Raw genomic sequence first — 13,245 nt, forward strand, 5'->3', positions numbered from 1 at the left:
TCCCTAATTCCTCTAACCAGAACCAGAATTTTCTCCTGGTAGATGTCCCAAAGGACTTTGACTTCTGTTATATACTTAACATGGTCTATTATTTATTACAGTTATTTAATGTGTTATCCCCTCTAGACTATGAACTCTTTAGGGCAGGGGCCATGCACTTTATTTATAGTTCCTAGTTCCTAGTTAATCACAATTACATTAGTACTTTAAGAAGCTGTTATTTCATTGGGGAAAGAGTGTCTTCAGCAATGCATATCCTAGTCTCTGCACATCCTAGACAATGACTGCTGGGTTTGGACTCAAGAAGTCATGAGATTCTTGTTCAGGTATAGGATAGGATAAAATGAGATAATGCCTATAAAGTATTTACAAATCTTAAAGATATAAGTACTAGTTATTATTATTATTTTTAATTTTCATTGAACTTTCCTCTCCTTTCATTATAATTTGTATTACAAGAGATTATTTGCTGGGTTGTGGACCAGGGAAAGATATACTTGGAAAGGAATGTGATGTAAAAAAAAATCAATATTACTGTTTTAAAGTATTATGAATACTTTTTACCTGAGAACTTACTTGTAGTTTTTAAGAATATAAGAATAGCAAAAGGACAGAATGGTTAGGCCATGACTCCTGTGCTTTTAACTTTGTATTAGGCTGTGTAGATTAGAGGTACCATTGCATTTTATATGTTAAGAATTTTACATCCATAAAAGCATTGTATAAAATTTTATAGTACTTAAAAGTTTACTCCCTCTTCTCCCCAAAGTAGACAGGAATATTTTTATCTTATAGAGGAAGAAAATGAGGTTCAAAGAAAGTGATTTGCTTGACATTCCTTGGCAAATAACTATGAGGGGCATGATTTGATCCAAGGTCCCCTAATTTCAAATCTATCAGTTCTAGGAAAACATCATTGTGGGTTATAGGGAGAGGGGAAGGCTTCATGGAAAGGGTTGCATTTGAAAGACAAATAAAGAATATAGTGGCAAGAAATAAATCTATTTCTCTAATCATTCAACTGATCCTCATATGTGTAAAAAGGGGTCACATGAACTGAGCTAAATTAAACAAAAATGTTACAACAACAGCAACAATAATTGCAATCATAACTGGCGAGTATTTAAGAATTTTCTTTTTCTTTTGGGAATAAAATAATTTTCACATACTATATCATAACACCTATGGCTCATACAGCCTAGTGCTTGAATATTTTCACATTTTAAAAATCACAGATCCATCACATATATTCATTTCTTCTTCTTTCATGCATAGTAATGCTGCTTCCTCAACAAGATTTCTGAGTCCTTGAGGATGGGGATTGTGCCCTATTTATCATAGTTCTATCTTACAGTGTTTCACTTATGTGGTACCTGCACACACATGACCTGATGATCTCCTTGGAGCACTTTGAAGGCATTTCAAGCAGATATTTTCATTTTTATTTTATAAATAAGCCTGAGGAGCAGGGCCTAGAGCAGTGAAGTAGTCTTATCTATGGTCACAGAGCTATTAAAAGGGAAATAGTAATAGAGAAGAAGAAACAGTGTATTTGGAATGAAAAGACCTGGGTTTGAATCAACTTTGTCATTGCCAAGCCATGCGACCCCAGGCAAGTCACTTTATATCTCCAGGCCTCAACTGCCTCATCTTGTAAAATGAAGGAGTTCAATTTCAAAGTCTCTCCAGTTGTTTTCCCCATTTGTCAAATTTAGCTAATAACACTTGCTTACTTCATGGGACTGTTGGGAATGAAAAATGGGAGAAATAATCTAGAAGCATAAATGTTACAAAAATATAAGATAGTCTTAGGATTTGTGGAAGACAGAAATAATAATGGAATGGACAGAGAGTGTAGAGAACTTTGCTTCTTTTTCTATCTAAGGCCAACTTGAAATGATTCCACTGAAGAGGAGATGGAGTGATTAAAATCATTCTCGCTGGTTTTGGGTGTGTAGTTTTTTCTTTCTGAGAATTAAAAAAACAACCCCTAAACCAGAAACCCCACAAACAATAAGATGGCAGAATTCCACCCTATGATTCTACCCTTTCCCAAAGCTCCCACACTGCTTGCCAGTGGGAGAGTTAGGATGGGTTGGGCTCCTTAACTTCAGTGTAGGGTCTAGTCACTCCCTACTGGGATGAGATCATGCAGACTTGCACAGAGGTTGGGAGAGGTTAGTGGTGGTGGTCCTGAAAGTATAGGGATTTGCTCAAAAGGAACATGATGGACAAAAGAATCAGAGCCCTCTGGGTCTTCCTTACTTATTTTGTAAATTTTCCCTCAAGCCCTCTTTCTGAGGGTCATTGTAGCTAATCATCTTGGGTTCTTGAAGGCTATGCAAAGGAGGATGAGCTCCAAGAGGTTCTACCAAGTTGGGAAGGATTCAAGGAGGGTGTTAGTGATGGACTTCATGAGACTGTTGGGATCCTGTTGTCTGAGGACCATCACAGCTAAGTATGGAAAGACTTGTCACTAGCTTGGCCCGGGGAGGTTAACATTTTGACCATAATAATTCTAGAAACCACATCAAGCTGAGTCATAGAAGGGTTGTAATCTATGGTGGTAGGATGAAATTACAAATGCCTAAAGTATCGAAGTATTTTGTAAAAATGTTGCAGCATTTTATAAAATAAGGGCATTTTGGTATTTCTTTGGTATCCATAACAGCTTAGAAAATGCAGAGAAAAGTCTTTAACACATGGGATTGATCCTTCATGGAGGAACGACAGAAGGCTACAGACACAAATTGCATAGGATGAGATGTCATGTATTGAAGCAAAAAAAGCTCAGTGGCAACCAAGGAAAATGTGAAAAGATTGTCAGTAGATCTCCTTCAGATTTCTTGGTCACATAAATGTTTTCTGGGAGAAAAACAATAATGAATCTCAGAACTGGAAGGAATTATAGATATCATCTGGCCTGCATCACATTTTGTCATTAAATCATAGAGATCATGGCCTCTCTGATCCTTTGCTGTTATAGATTATAGGATCATAAGTGGGATTCAAATTTGGGTTTTCTTGACTCTAAGTTCTGTTCATTGCTTCTACAGTCCTATGAATCTTTAGAAAATTGAGAGGTGGAAAAGACCTTAGAGGTTACCCAGTTCAACTTCCTCATTTTAAAGAAAATAAAACTGAGGCTTTTTTATGTGACTTGCCCAAATTCATTCATCTAGTAATTATATGAGATGGAATTGAAATGTAGGTTTTCCTGGCTTCAAGTTTTGTGTTCTATCCACTATTTCAAGTTGTCTGTGACCCTGTGATCCTTTAGGAAGCTTAGAACTGGAAGAGATAGGGGACAAGGAGAAACAGTCATTTAGATAGCATTCGCTATCTTTTTTGGCTGTGTGTATGAGGCAATTAGAGTTAAATGACTGGCCCAGGGTCATGTAGCTAGGAAGTGTTAAGTATCTGAGGTCATATTTGAATTCAGGTCCTCCTGATCCTAAGGCTGGAACCATATCCTCTGTGCCATCTAGCTGCCCCTCCCCTACTATGTTTTTCCCCCTGAGGCATTTGGGGTTAAGTGACTTGCTCAGGGCCACATGAGTAGTAAATATGTGTCTGAGGGCAGATTTGAACTCAGGTCCTCCTAACTTCAAGGCTGGTGCTCTATCTACTGCCCTATTATGTCTTAAGTACTACTAAATGTTTTTACAATTATTATTTCATTTGATCTTCATAACAACCCTGGGAGGTAGGTGGTATTATTAGCCCCATTTTATAGAAAAGGAAAGTGAAGCAAACAGAGGTTGAGTACCCAGAATCACACAGCTAGTGTCTAAGGCTGGATTTGAAATTTGAAATTATGTCTTCCTAACTCAAAGCCCAGCCCTATAGCTACTGTGTCATCACCTGTCTATAGGACAGGCATCAGATAATTAATTTAAATACCCAAGGTATTTAATTACCTTATTAAGTTAAGTAGCCGACGTAGAATTTGAACCAAATTCTTCTTAATCAAAACCCAATACTTTCAATATGATTTCTCTTTAACAACATCTCAGATAACTATTTATTCAGACACTTTCTGAAAGCTTCCAGTTAAGAGGAACCTCCTACTGCCCTAATTTTACAGAACAGGAAACTCAAGCCAAGACAGGTCAAATGACTTGCTCAAAGTCACAGAGCTAGTCAATGTTCCCGTGTGGATCAAGGGACTGCGGAAGCCAAAGCATCATTTGGAATCCTGCATCTTGAACTCTCCTTTTATTTCCATAGCATCCACCTTGCTCTGTTCTGCCAAAATCATCATTCCCAACACTTATCACCTCCTTGACTTTCAGCTGGGTTCCATTTCCTGCCCTGATTACAGAGATACCTCATCTGATCCCAGATGAAACAACAGAAACTGTGTGTGTTGCTATGCTATGTCTGAAATTCTTGAAGAGAATGCCAGGGGTGGGTCTGTGTGACAGCAGTTGCTGGAATTAGGCTGTCCTGGGCGATCCTGACCCTGTACTGGGTCAAAGCTTCCTTTGCGTCTGTGCTCATGAAAGGGAAGGAATGTAACCTTGTGAGTCATTTCATTCTTTCTGGGTCTTTGTTTACTCATCTGACAAATGAGGGATGTGGAATAGAGAATCTCTAGGATTTCTTCTAGTTCGAACTAGAGCCCTTTTATATTATAGGGCTCCTTTTCAGCCCTAACGTTCTATGTTATAAGGTTCCATTCTAGCCCTGACATTCCATATTCAAGGCTTGACCATTCCATGTTCCTTCCAGGTCTAAGCTTTCCCTCGCCATTTGAAATATTCTATCATTTTTAAAGTACAGTGAAATATTCTTAAAACACAAGTGCAAGTTCAAGAATTTGGGCTCAACCCAGGGTTGCCTTGGAGGCAATAGACATTTAATTCTTTCCAAAGTCATTGTATTTTAACAGAAGAGGAAAAGAAATACTTAAACAGCCCTATCTTATAAAAAGAAATTGAATGAGCTATAAATGAACTCCTTTAAAAAAAACTCCCACAGGACCAGATAAATTTTATGAACATTTAAAAAAATTCATTCCAATATTATATAAACTGTTTGGAAAAATAGATAAAGAAGAAGTCTTATAAAATTTCTTCTATTACACAAATATAGTTTTGATACCTAAGCCAAGGAAAGTAAAAACAAAGAAAGAAAATGACAGACCAATTTCCCTAATGATTATTGATGCAAAAATTTCATTTTATTTTATTAAAAAAATTTTAAATGAAGCACTATCAAGAAGAATACAGCAATATGCCTCAAAGACCATATACTTTGACCAGGTTGTATTTATATCAGAAATGCAGAGTTGGTTCAGTGTTATGAAAACTACAAGCATAATTGACCATATCAATAACAAAAATAAGTCATATGATTATATCAAAAGATGTAGAAATAGTTTTTTTTGACAAAATTAAAAACATTAGAAAGCATAGGAATAAATGAAGTCTTTCTTAAAATGATAAGTAGCATCTATCTAGAATCAAGAGCAAGCATTTTCTCTAACAGGGATAAGTTAGAAGTGTTTTCCCTATGAGATCATATATAAAGCAAGGATGTCCACTATCACTACTATAGGACAAGAAAAAGAAATTGAAGGAATAAACACAGGACCTGAGGAAACAAAACTATCACTTTTTGTGGAGGACATGATTTACTAAGAGAATGCTAGAGATCAACTAAAAAATTAGTTGAAACAATGAATTAATTTAGCAAAGTTTCAGCATATAAAATAAACCATCACAAATTATCAGTATTTTTATATCTTACTAACAAAACCTAGCAGGAAGAGGTAGAAAGAGAAATTTCATTTAAAATAACTGCAGATGGTACAAAATACTCAGGAGTCTACTTGCCAAGACATAAGCACAAGAACCATATAAACATAATTATAAAACACTTTTCATACAAATAAAGACAGATCTAAAAAACTGAAAAACACCAATTGTTTCTGAGTAGGTTGAGGAAATATAATAGAAATGATACTCCCACCTAAAATTAATTTACTTATTCAGTGGCATGTCAACAAACTACCAAAGAATTATTTTTTAGACCTAGAAAAATAATTTTAAAAATTCATCTGGAAGAAGACTATCAAGAGAATCAATTATAAAGAAGTGAAGAAAGGTAGCTTGGCAGTACTAGATCTCAAACTACACTACTAACTGTTATTTATGAAGACAATTTGATACTGAATAAGAAACATAGTGGTTGTTTAGTTGAGTAGATTAGGCATAATACACAGAAGTAAATGACCATAGTAACTTATTGTTTGATAAACTCAAAGATACAAGGTTTGGGGGCAAGAACTTACTTTTTTGATAAAAACTTCTGGGAAAATTGGAAGGTAGTTTGGAAGAAACTAAGTACAGACCAACAACATCTCATGCCATATAGCAAGATAATATCAAAATGGATACATGATTTTAGCCTCAAAGGGTAGTAACATAAACAAATTGGAGCTTGGAAAAAATTACTTATTACATCTATGGATAAAAGAAGAGTTCATGACCAATTAAGAGATATAGAGGATCATGAGAGGTAAAATGGATAATTTTGATTAAATTAAAATAAAGAATTTTACACAAAGCCAGATGCAACCATAATTAAAAAGAAAACAGGAAACTGGGAAGACATTTCTAATAGCAAATTTTTCTGAAAAGGTCTCATTTCTTAAATATATAGGGAACTAAGCAAAATTTGTAAAAATTAATCATTTCCCAATTAATATTTAAAGACTATGAATAGGCAGTCGTCAGAAGTCAAAGCTATTAATAGTCATATAAAATATTCTAAATCATTAACAATTAAATAAACACCAATGAAAAATTCTGAGGTATTATTTTACATACATCAAATAGGTTAATATGAGAGAAAATGAAAGTGACAAATTCTGGAAGGGATATGTAAAAATAGGGATACTAATGCACTTTGGTTGAGTTGTGAACTGGTCCAACCATTCTGGAGAACAATTTGGAACTATTCCCAAAGCACCATAAAACTACACATCTCCTTTAATCCACCACTACTATTACTACTAGGTATATATCCTAAACAGATCAAAGAAAAAAGGGAAAAAGGGACTTAAATGTACCAAAATATTTATAGCAGTTGTTTTGTGGTGGCAATCAATTTGAAAATGAGGAGATGCTATCCACTGAGGTATGGCTATACAAGTTTTAGTGTATTATTTTGCTTGATAGAATACTATTGTGCTGTAAGAAATGACAAAATGGATGGTTTCAGAAAAACCTAAGAAGACTTACAAGAATTGCCACAAAGTGAAGTGAGCAGCAGCAGCAGAACATTGGACACAGTAACAGCAACATTGTAAATAATCCAACTGTGAATGATTTAGCTACTCTCATAAATAAAATCATAACAATTTCAAATGACTTATAATGAAAAAATTCTATTCACTTTCATTTTTTGCTTTTTTTTCCTTTTGCAACATGGCTAATGTGGAAACGTTTTACATAACTTGATATGTATAATGGATATTGTATTTCTTGCCTTCTTAATGGATGGTGAAGGGACGAAGGGAGAGAATTCAGAACTAAAAATTAAAAATAAATTTTAAAAAACCACTCCATCATTGTATAAAGAGAACTAAAACAAAATTTCTAAAGGAATGGAACAATGGTTTGCCTGCAAATGCCAAACCGAGGAAAGAACAGTCAACCTAGATCCTCAAGGCAACAGGTTAGTGACTTGTCTTGCTATTCACGTTCTGGAGTAGACAGCTGGACCTATTGAAGCTAAGCTTCTGCATCTATAAAATGGGAACTATGATATGTTGAGATTTGTTAGGTGATATTCTGAATATCTCTAATGCTCTCATTAGATAATGTTGTGTATATATATATATTATTTATATATATTTATATTTTTGATATATTTATATTATATATATTAGGTAATATTTTATAGTGATCTGTGATTGGGTCCTTTCCCTCTGCTGGTCTCTAAGTTTCAGGAGGGCAAAGATTGTGCTTTAATCTAAACTTTTTACATTCCCTCATTGCCTAAGCCTCTGCTATGCTCTTCACATATAAAATAAATATTTGATGAAGGAATGAATGAAGGAAAGATTGAATGGATAAACAGTTGCTCTCTAACCAGGGATTTTAGCTAGCTAAACTAGTTTTAGCTAGTTTAGTTAGTCTACTCTTGGAGCCTAGCCGCCATCATGCAGTTTAGTTTGGGCAGCAAATGTCAGGAAGAACAGATATCCCCTCAAATGTGGGGGTGGGAAATCAAACCTTACAAAGGACAAGGACATGACTTCTCTTCACTAGTGCTGAGCTTGTATTGCTGAGTTACTATCTGCCAGCTATCATCAGGCAAGCAGGACTAATGGGTTTCATATTACATTCCTTCCACCTTCCTATTCTGCCTGATGACCTGTGGCAACTTTCCCGTCTGGCTTTAAAGTTCAGCTATGAGTAGAATAGTGTTTACAGGACCAGGGATTTGGGTGGGATAATAGCACAGACACAGCACAGTATTCTGAAAAAGGGAACGCTATATAGTATATGCATACACACCATATACATCATATATCATATGACTACAATGACTTTAAGAAAATCAATTCACTTCTCTGAGACTCAGTTCCCTCAACTGTAAAATGATAGTGTTAAACTATATGTACTCTAAAACTCCCTTCCACTATAACTTTATTTAACAATATATAGTTATATTACAATATATAATATAATATATTATAGATAATATTATAGTTTTCATGGGAAGAAATCCAAGTTACCTATAGTCATATGAAAAATGCCCTGAATTGCTAATAATTAGAGAAAAATCTTTTTTTTTTCTTGTGGTATCACCTTGAATCAATCAGATTCAGTGGAATTAACAAAAAATGAAAATAATATATGTAGGAGGGACTTGGAGAAAGACATACATTAATGTGCTCCTGGAGGAACTGTGAATTGATACGAGTATTCTGGAAAAAAATTAGGAAATACATCCAAAAAGTTACTAGACTGTGCATATTCTTTGATCTAGCAATACTATTAAGTGGTCTATATCTTAAAAAGAACAAAGAAAGAAGGAAAGGTCCCATGTGTAAAAAATATTTATAGCAGCTCTTTTTTGTTGTGGCAAAAGAATTGGAAACTGAAGGGATGCCCTCATCAATTGGGAAATAGTTGAAGAAATTATGGCATATAAATGCAATAGCATACTATTTGTGCTACAAGAAATAACGAAGAAATAGCAAGAAATAACATAAATTGATGTAAAATAAAGTGAGAAGAATCAAGAAAACAATGAGTATTGCCATCAATAACAGGATAAAAATGAACAATTTAGAAATACTTAAGAATTCTGATCAGTGAAGTGATCAACCTGGATTTCAGTGGATGGATAGTGAATACTAATTTGAGAGAGAGAAGGAGAGAGAAAGAAAGAGGAGCGAGAAGGAAAGGGAGAGAGGAAGGGAGAGAGGGAAAAAGGGAGGGAAAGAGGTAAGGAGGGAGGAAGGGAGAGAGAGAGAGAGAGAGAGAAAGGAAAAGGAGAGAGAGAAGGAGAGACAGTCTATAAGATATGTAGTACAAAGAATATTATCTCAATATTTTACTAATAGGATAATTGACCCTGGAGAACATTAATTCCTTGACTAATGGACTTTCATGGATAAAATCATGACATACTAAAGAGTACTGTGGTAAAGTTCTTTAAAGCTTAAAAATAATATTTAACATTTACATAGTTCCTACTTTATGTCAGACATTGTGCTAAGCACTTTACAAATATGATATTATTTGATCTTTACAACAATCCAGGGAGGTAGGTGTTATTATTATCCTCAATTTACAAGTGAGGAAACAGAGGCAAACAGTATTAAATTTCTTGTTCAGGGTGACACAGCTAGTAAGTATCTAAGGCTGGATTTGAATTTAGATTTTTCTGACTCCTGATATAGTATTTTATCCACTACACCTTCTCACTAGCCCCACATAGCACTCTTCTCACAGTAATCCCATGAAGCAGACAGCATAAATGTTGAGATTGTCATTCCATAGATGATGAAACCAAAATGCCTAAGTTTACACAGCTAGTGTCTGAGCCAAGCTTTGAACTCAGGTCTCTTGACTCCAAATCCAGTGATATTTCCTTCTTCTCATCTTAGAACAGTCAATCCTATGGTTAGCCAGAGATAATATGGCCTTCATAGATGAAGTTTGGTTGAGGTATATTATTACTATTATTCATAATAATAAAAGCCTATTAACTGCTATGTTCAAAACTCTGGTTTTCTTCAAAACTTGGGAAATGTCTTCTCCATGAAATCTTCCCTTCTAGCTTTTAGTGTTCTGCTTCCAAAATTTGCATATTAACATAGATGTTGTCTCCCCCAATAGAGTGTCAATTTCTTGAGGGCAGGGACTTATTCATTTTGTCCCAGGGGCCTCATACAGCTTGGGATATGATTTATATTTAATAAACAGTTAATTGATCAAAAAAACTCATGATTTACAAAATGCTTTACATACATTATATCTTCTGAAACTCACAATAACACTAGATTGTAGGAGGCAACTATATATTAATATTCCTATTTACAAAGAGTTTGAGACTCAGAGAGTTGCTCCAGATCACACAATCTAGTCAGCTACAAGTTTACTTACTACAAGCTACTTACTATAATATGCTAGTAAGTTGAAAAGCTGAGATGTAAACCTGGGTCTTCTGTCTCAAAACCCTCTTTCCACTATATCACATCCACCCTCTATTATAAAAAAAGATAGGGTCTAATGGTTTCTCTTTGGAAATTTTATTACCAGAGATAGAAATGATATGAAGACTTCTAGGACAGGGAAACTCATTATAACCCACTTTACTTCAGAACAGGTTTAATTATTAGAGAGTTTTTTTCTTCTTTCATCAGGTCAAAATCTGCCTCTCTTCAGGGCCCATCTTTGCCATTCAGTCTAAGTCTCATCATTTTTTTTTCTTTCCCCTCTAGGAAACTGGCTTATTTGGCTGGTGGTTCTGTCTCTCCCAGGAGGGTCACTGTTCAGGATTGGTGACCTGGAGCCTGCATGTATAGGCAGTCCAATGGCTTAGCTAAAGCTAAGCTGGGCCTGGGAGGCATAGGGAGAGTTACCAAGGCTCTAGCTTATTTTTCAGAGACCTCTACATGACACAGTATTAATGTCTCCTCTTCATCTTTAATCACCAGCCTCATACTCAGTGTTAGAGACTAGGACCTCCATGACGCTTTGAAAGTCCAGACTGACTTAGTTAAAAGGTGGTTTGTCCCCAGAGGGCTTGTTAAGTAGGTGCCTGCTATGACTTCAGCTTTGTTCCTGGCGCGAGACCCCCACTCACCTTGGATGTCATCATTGAACATGCAGTACTTGTTCCGATATTTGTGGAGCAGGCGGAAGGCGTTGGCGTTGGCGAAATCTTCAAACTGGATGAGGCAGTTTATTCCAAACCTGGGCAGAGGAAGAGGTGAAAGCTTGTAGCATCATCTCTGTGACAGATTCCTCAAGTTCTCACAACCTTGGGTTGTGCAGGAAGGACAAGGCTTACTGGAGAGAGCCAATGTTGTAGAGAGATCAATGGCACTGGAGAGTCCTGCTATTTTTTATACATGAAAGACTTTGGATAAGTCTTTCTCTGGATCTTGATTTCCTCAACTGTAAAATGGAGGGGGAGGGCATTTGGACTGCATAATCCCTTGCAGCTCTAATCCCATGGTCAGCTTTACCATTTGGTTGGCTAGTTGGTTGATGTCTAGTTTTACTTTATCCTGAAAAAGTGAAGAAGAGATGTCTGGAATGGGAATAGGAACCTCTTTGCTCTGGGTGGTTATTAGGATCTATCAACATAGCCTCAGTTCCAAGCCTGGAAGAGTTCTGTTAGTAGGGGTAAATTGGGAGATGAATATCTCCATAGGTTATGATTATCCTAGAAGGAAAAACAGTTCCCTTGAGTTATTGTTCACTTGTTTCAGTCATGACTGACTCTTTATGCTCCCATTGGGGGTTTTCATGGCAAAGACACTGGAGTGATTTGCCATTTCTTTCTCCTGTCCATTTTACAGATGAGTAAAGTGAGGTTAAATGACTTGCTCAGGATTACACAGCTAGTAAGTGTCCAAGGCCAGGTTTGAACTCAGGTCTTTCTGATTCCAGGCCTGGCTCTATCCACTGAATGGGCCACCTGTCCAGCTCCTCTGTAGACCAAAACAACACAAAGAAAGTTCATGGAAACACAGAATCTCAAAATTATAAGCAATCTCCAAGATTATCTGTTCTTTTAGAGGAATCCCCGCTACACTATCTCTGGCAAGGGAACATCCAGTTTACACTCGAAAATTTTCAGGCAAATGGAACTCACTGATCTCTTAGGCAGACAACTCTATTTTTTGTATATGTCAAATTGTTGGGAAGTTTTTTCTTACACTGAATAAAAATTTGTGTCCCTTTGGGCTCTGCTTATGGTTTCTTGTTCTGTCCCTTCAGACCAGGAAGAAAAAGGCTAATCCCTTTCAATATGCCAGTTCCAAATACTCACAGACCAATGTCTTATCTTCACTCTAGGCTAAATGTCTCTAGCTCCTTCACACTTCCTATGGTCTAATAACCTCCTGGAGAGATTATCAGGGCCATGAAAGCAGCATCAGGGTCAACGTTTTTAAGTAGGCTGTTTCCTCTCATGTTGCCATCACCTCCAAATGTCTTACCCCCGCCCAACCCCGCTGTGAACAATGTCTGCCATACTTTTTAAAGAGATTGATTCCTTTAGGTTAATTTGAAGGTGCCAGCTGACCATGTACTTCTGTCATTCATTAATACCTTGGTGTGATTTGTACTTTGCTGCTGGCTATCTGATTGATACCTCTTATCACAAAACTGTAACCTCCAATTGAGAGCTGATTTTAAAAGAAGAGAAAAGTTCAAGGCTTGGGGTATGACTATACTATACAGGCAGGATGAGGGCCCTGGCCACCCGAGAGAAGAGAATACTATTATAAAGAGAGGGTACTAAAAGAATTGGAAAAAAGGCATTCACCACTAACTTTGCCTGCAATTTAAACTAAACAAAGAATTCTCTTTTCCTAACAATAGCAACATCGTTGTATAGGCAGGTATTAGAAAATAATTCAATTATTCTTAATGGTCTCACCTTTTAAGTAATCTCATCAAATTATAGCATATCAGGGTTAGAAGGGACATTGAGTTAAAACATCTAATTTCCTGACAGATAAACTGAAGGTCACAGAGAGAACCG

The 13,245-nt window shown here is 36.1% G+C and overlaps 1 protein-coding gene across 2 annotated transcripts in view; it reads right to left on the reverse strand.

The window, feature by feature from the left end:
* The window catches only part of ME3 (malic enzyme 3), a 296,435-nt gene that overhangs the window by 21,296 nt on the left and 261,894 nt on the right, over positions 1 to 13,245 (reverse strand). For both annotated transcript variants that reach the window (XM_051987289.1, XM_051987288.1), the window contains exon 8: positions 11,335 to 11,444. In XM_051987289.1, the coding sequence (XP_051843249.1) occupies positions 11,335 to 11,444 (110 nt within the window). The remainder of the gene's footprint in view (positions 1 to 11,334; positions 11,445 to 13,245) is intronic.

Source organism: Antechinus flavipes, chromosome 3 (assembly GCF_016432865.1).
Source record: "Antechinus flavipes isolate AdamAnt ecotype Samford, QLD, Australia chromosome 3, AdamAnt_v2, whole genome shotgun sequence".
Classification (NCBI taxonomy): Eukaryota; Metazoa; Chordata; class Mammalia; order Dasyuromorphia; family Dasyuridae; genus Antechinus; species Antechinus flavipes.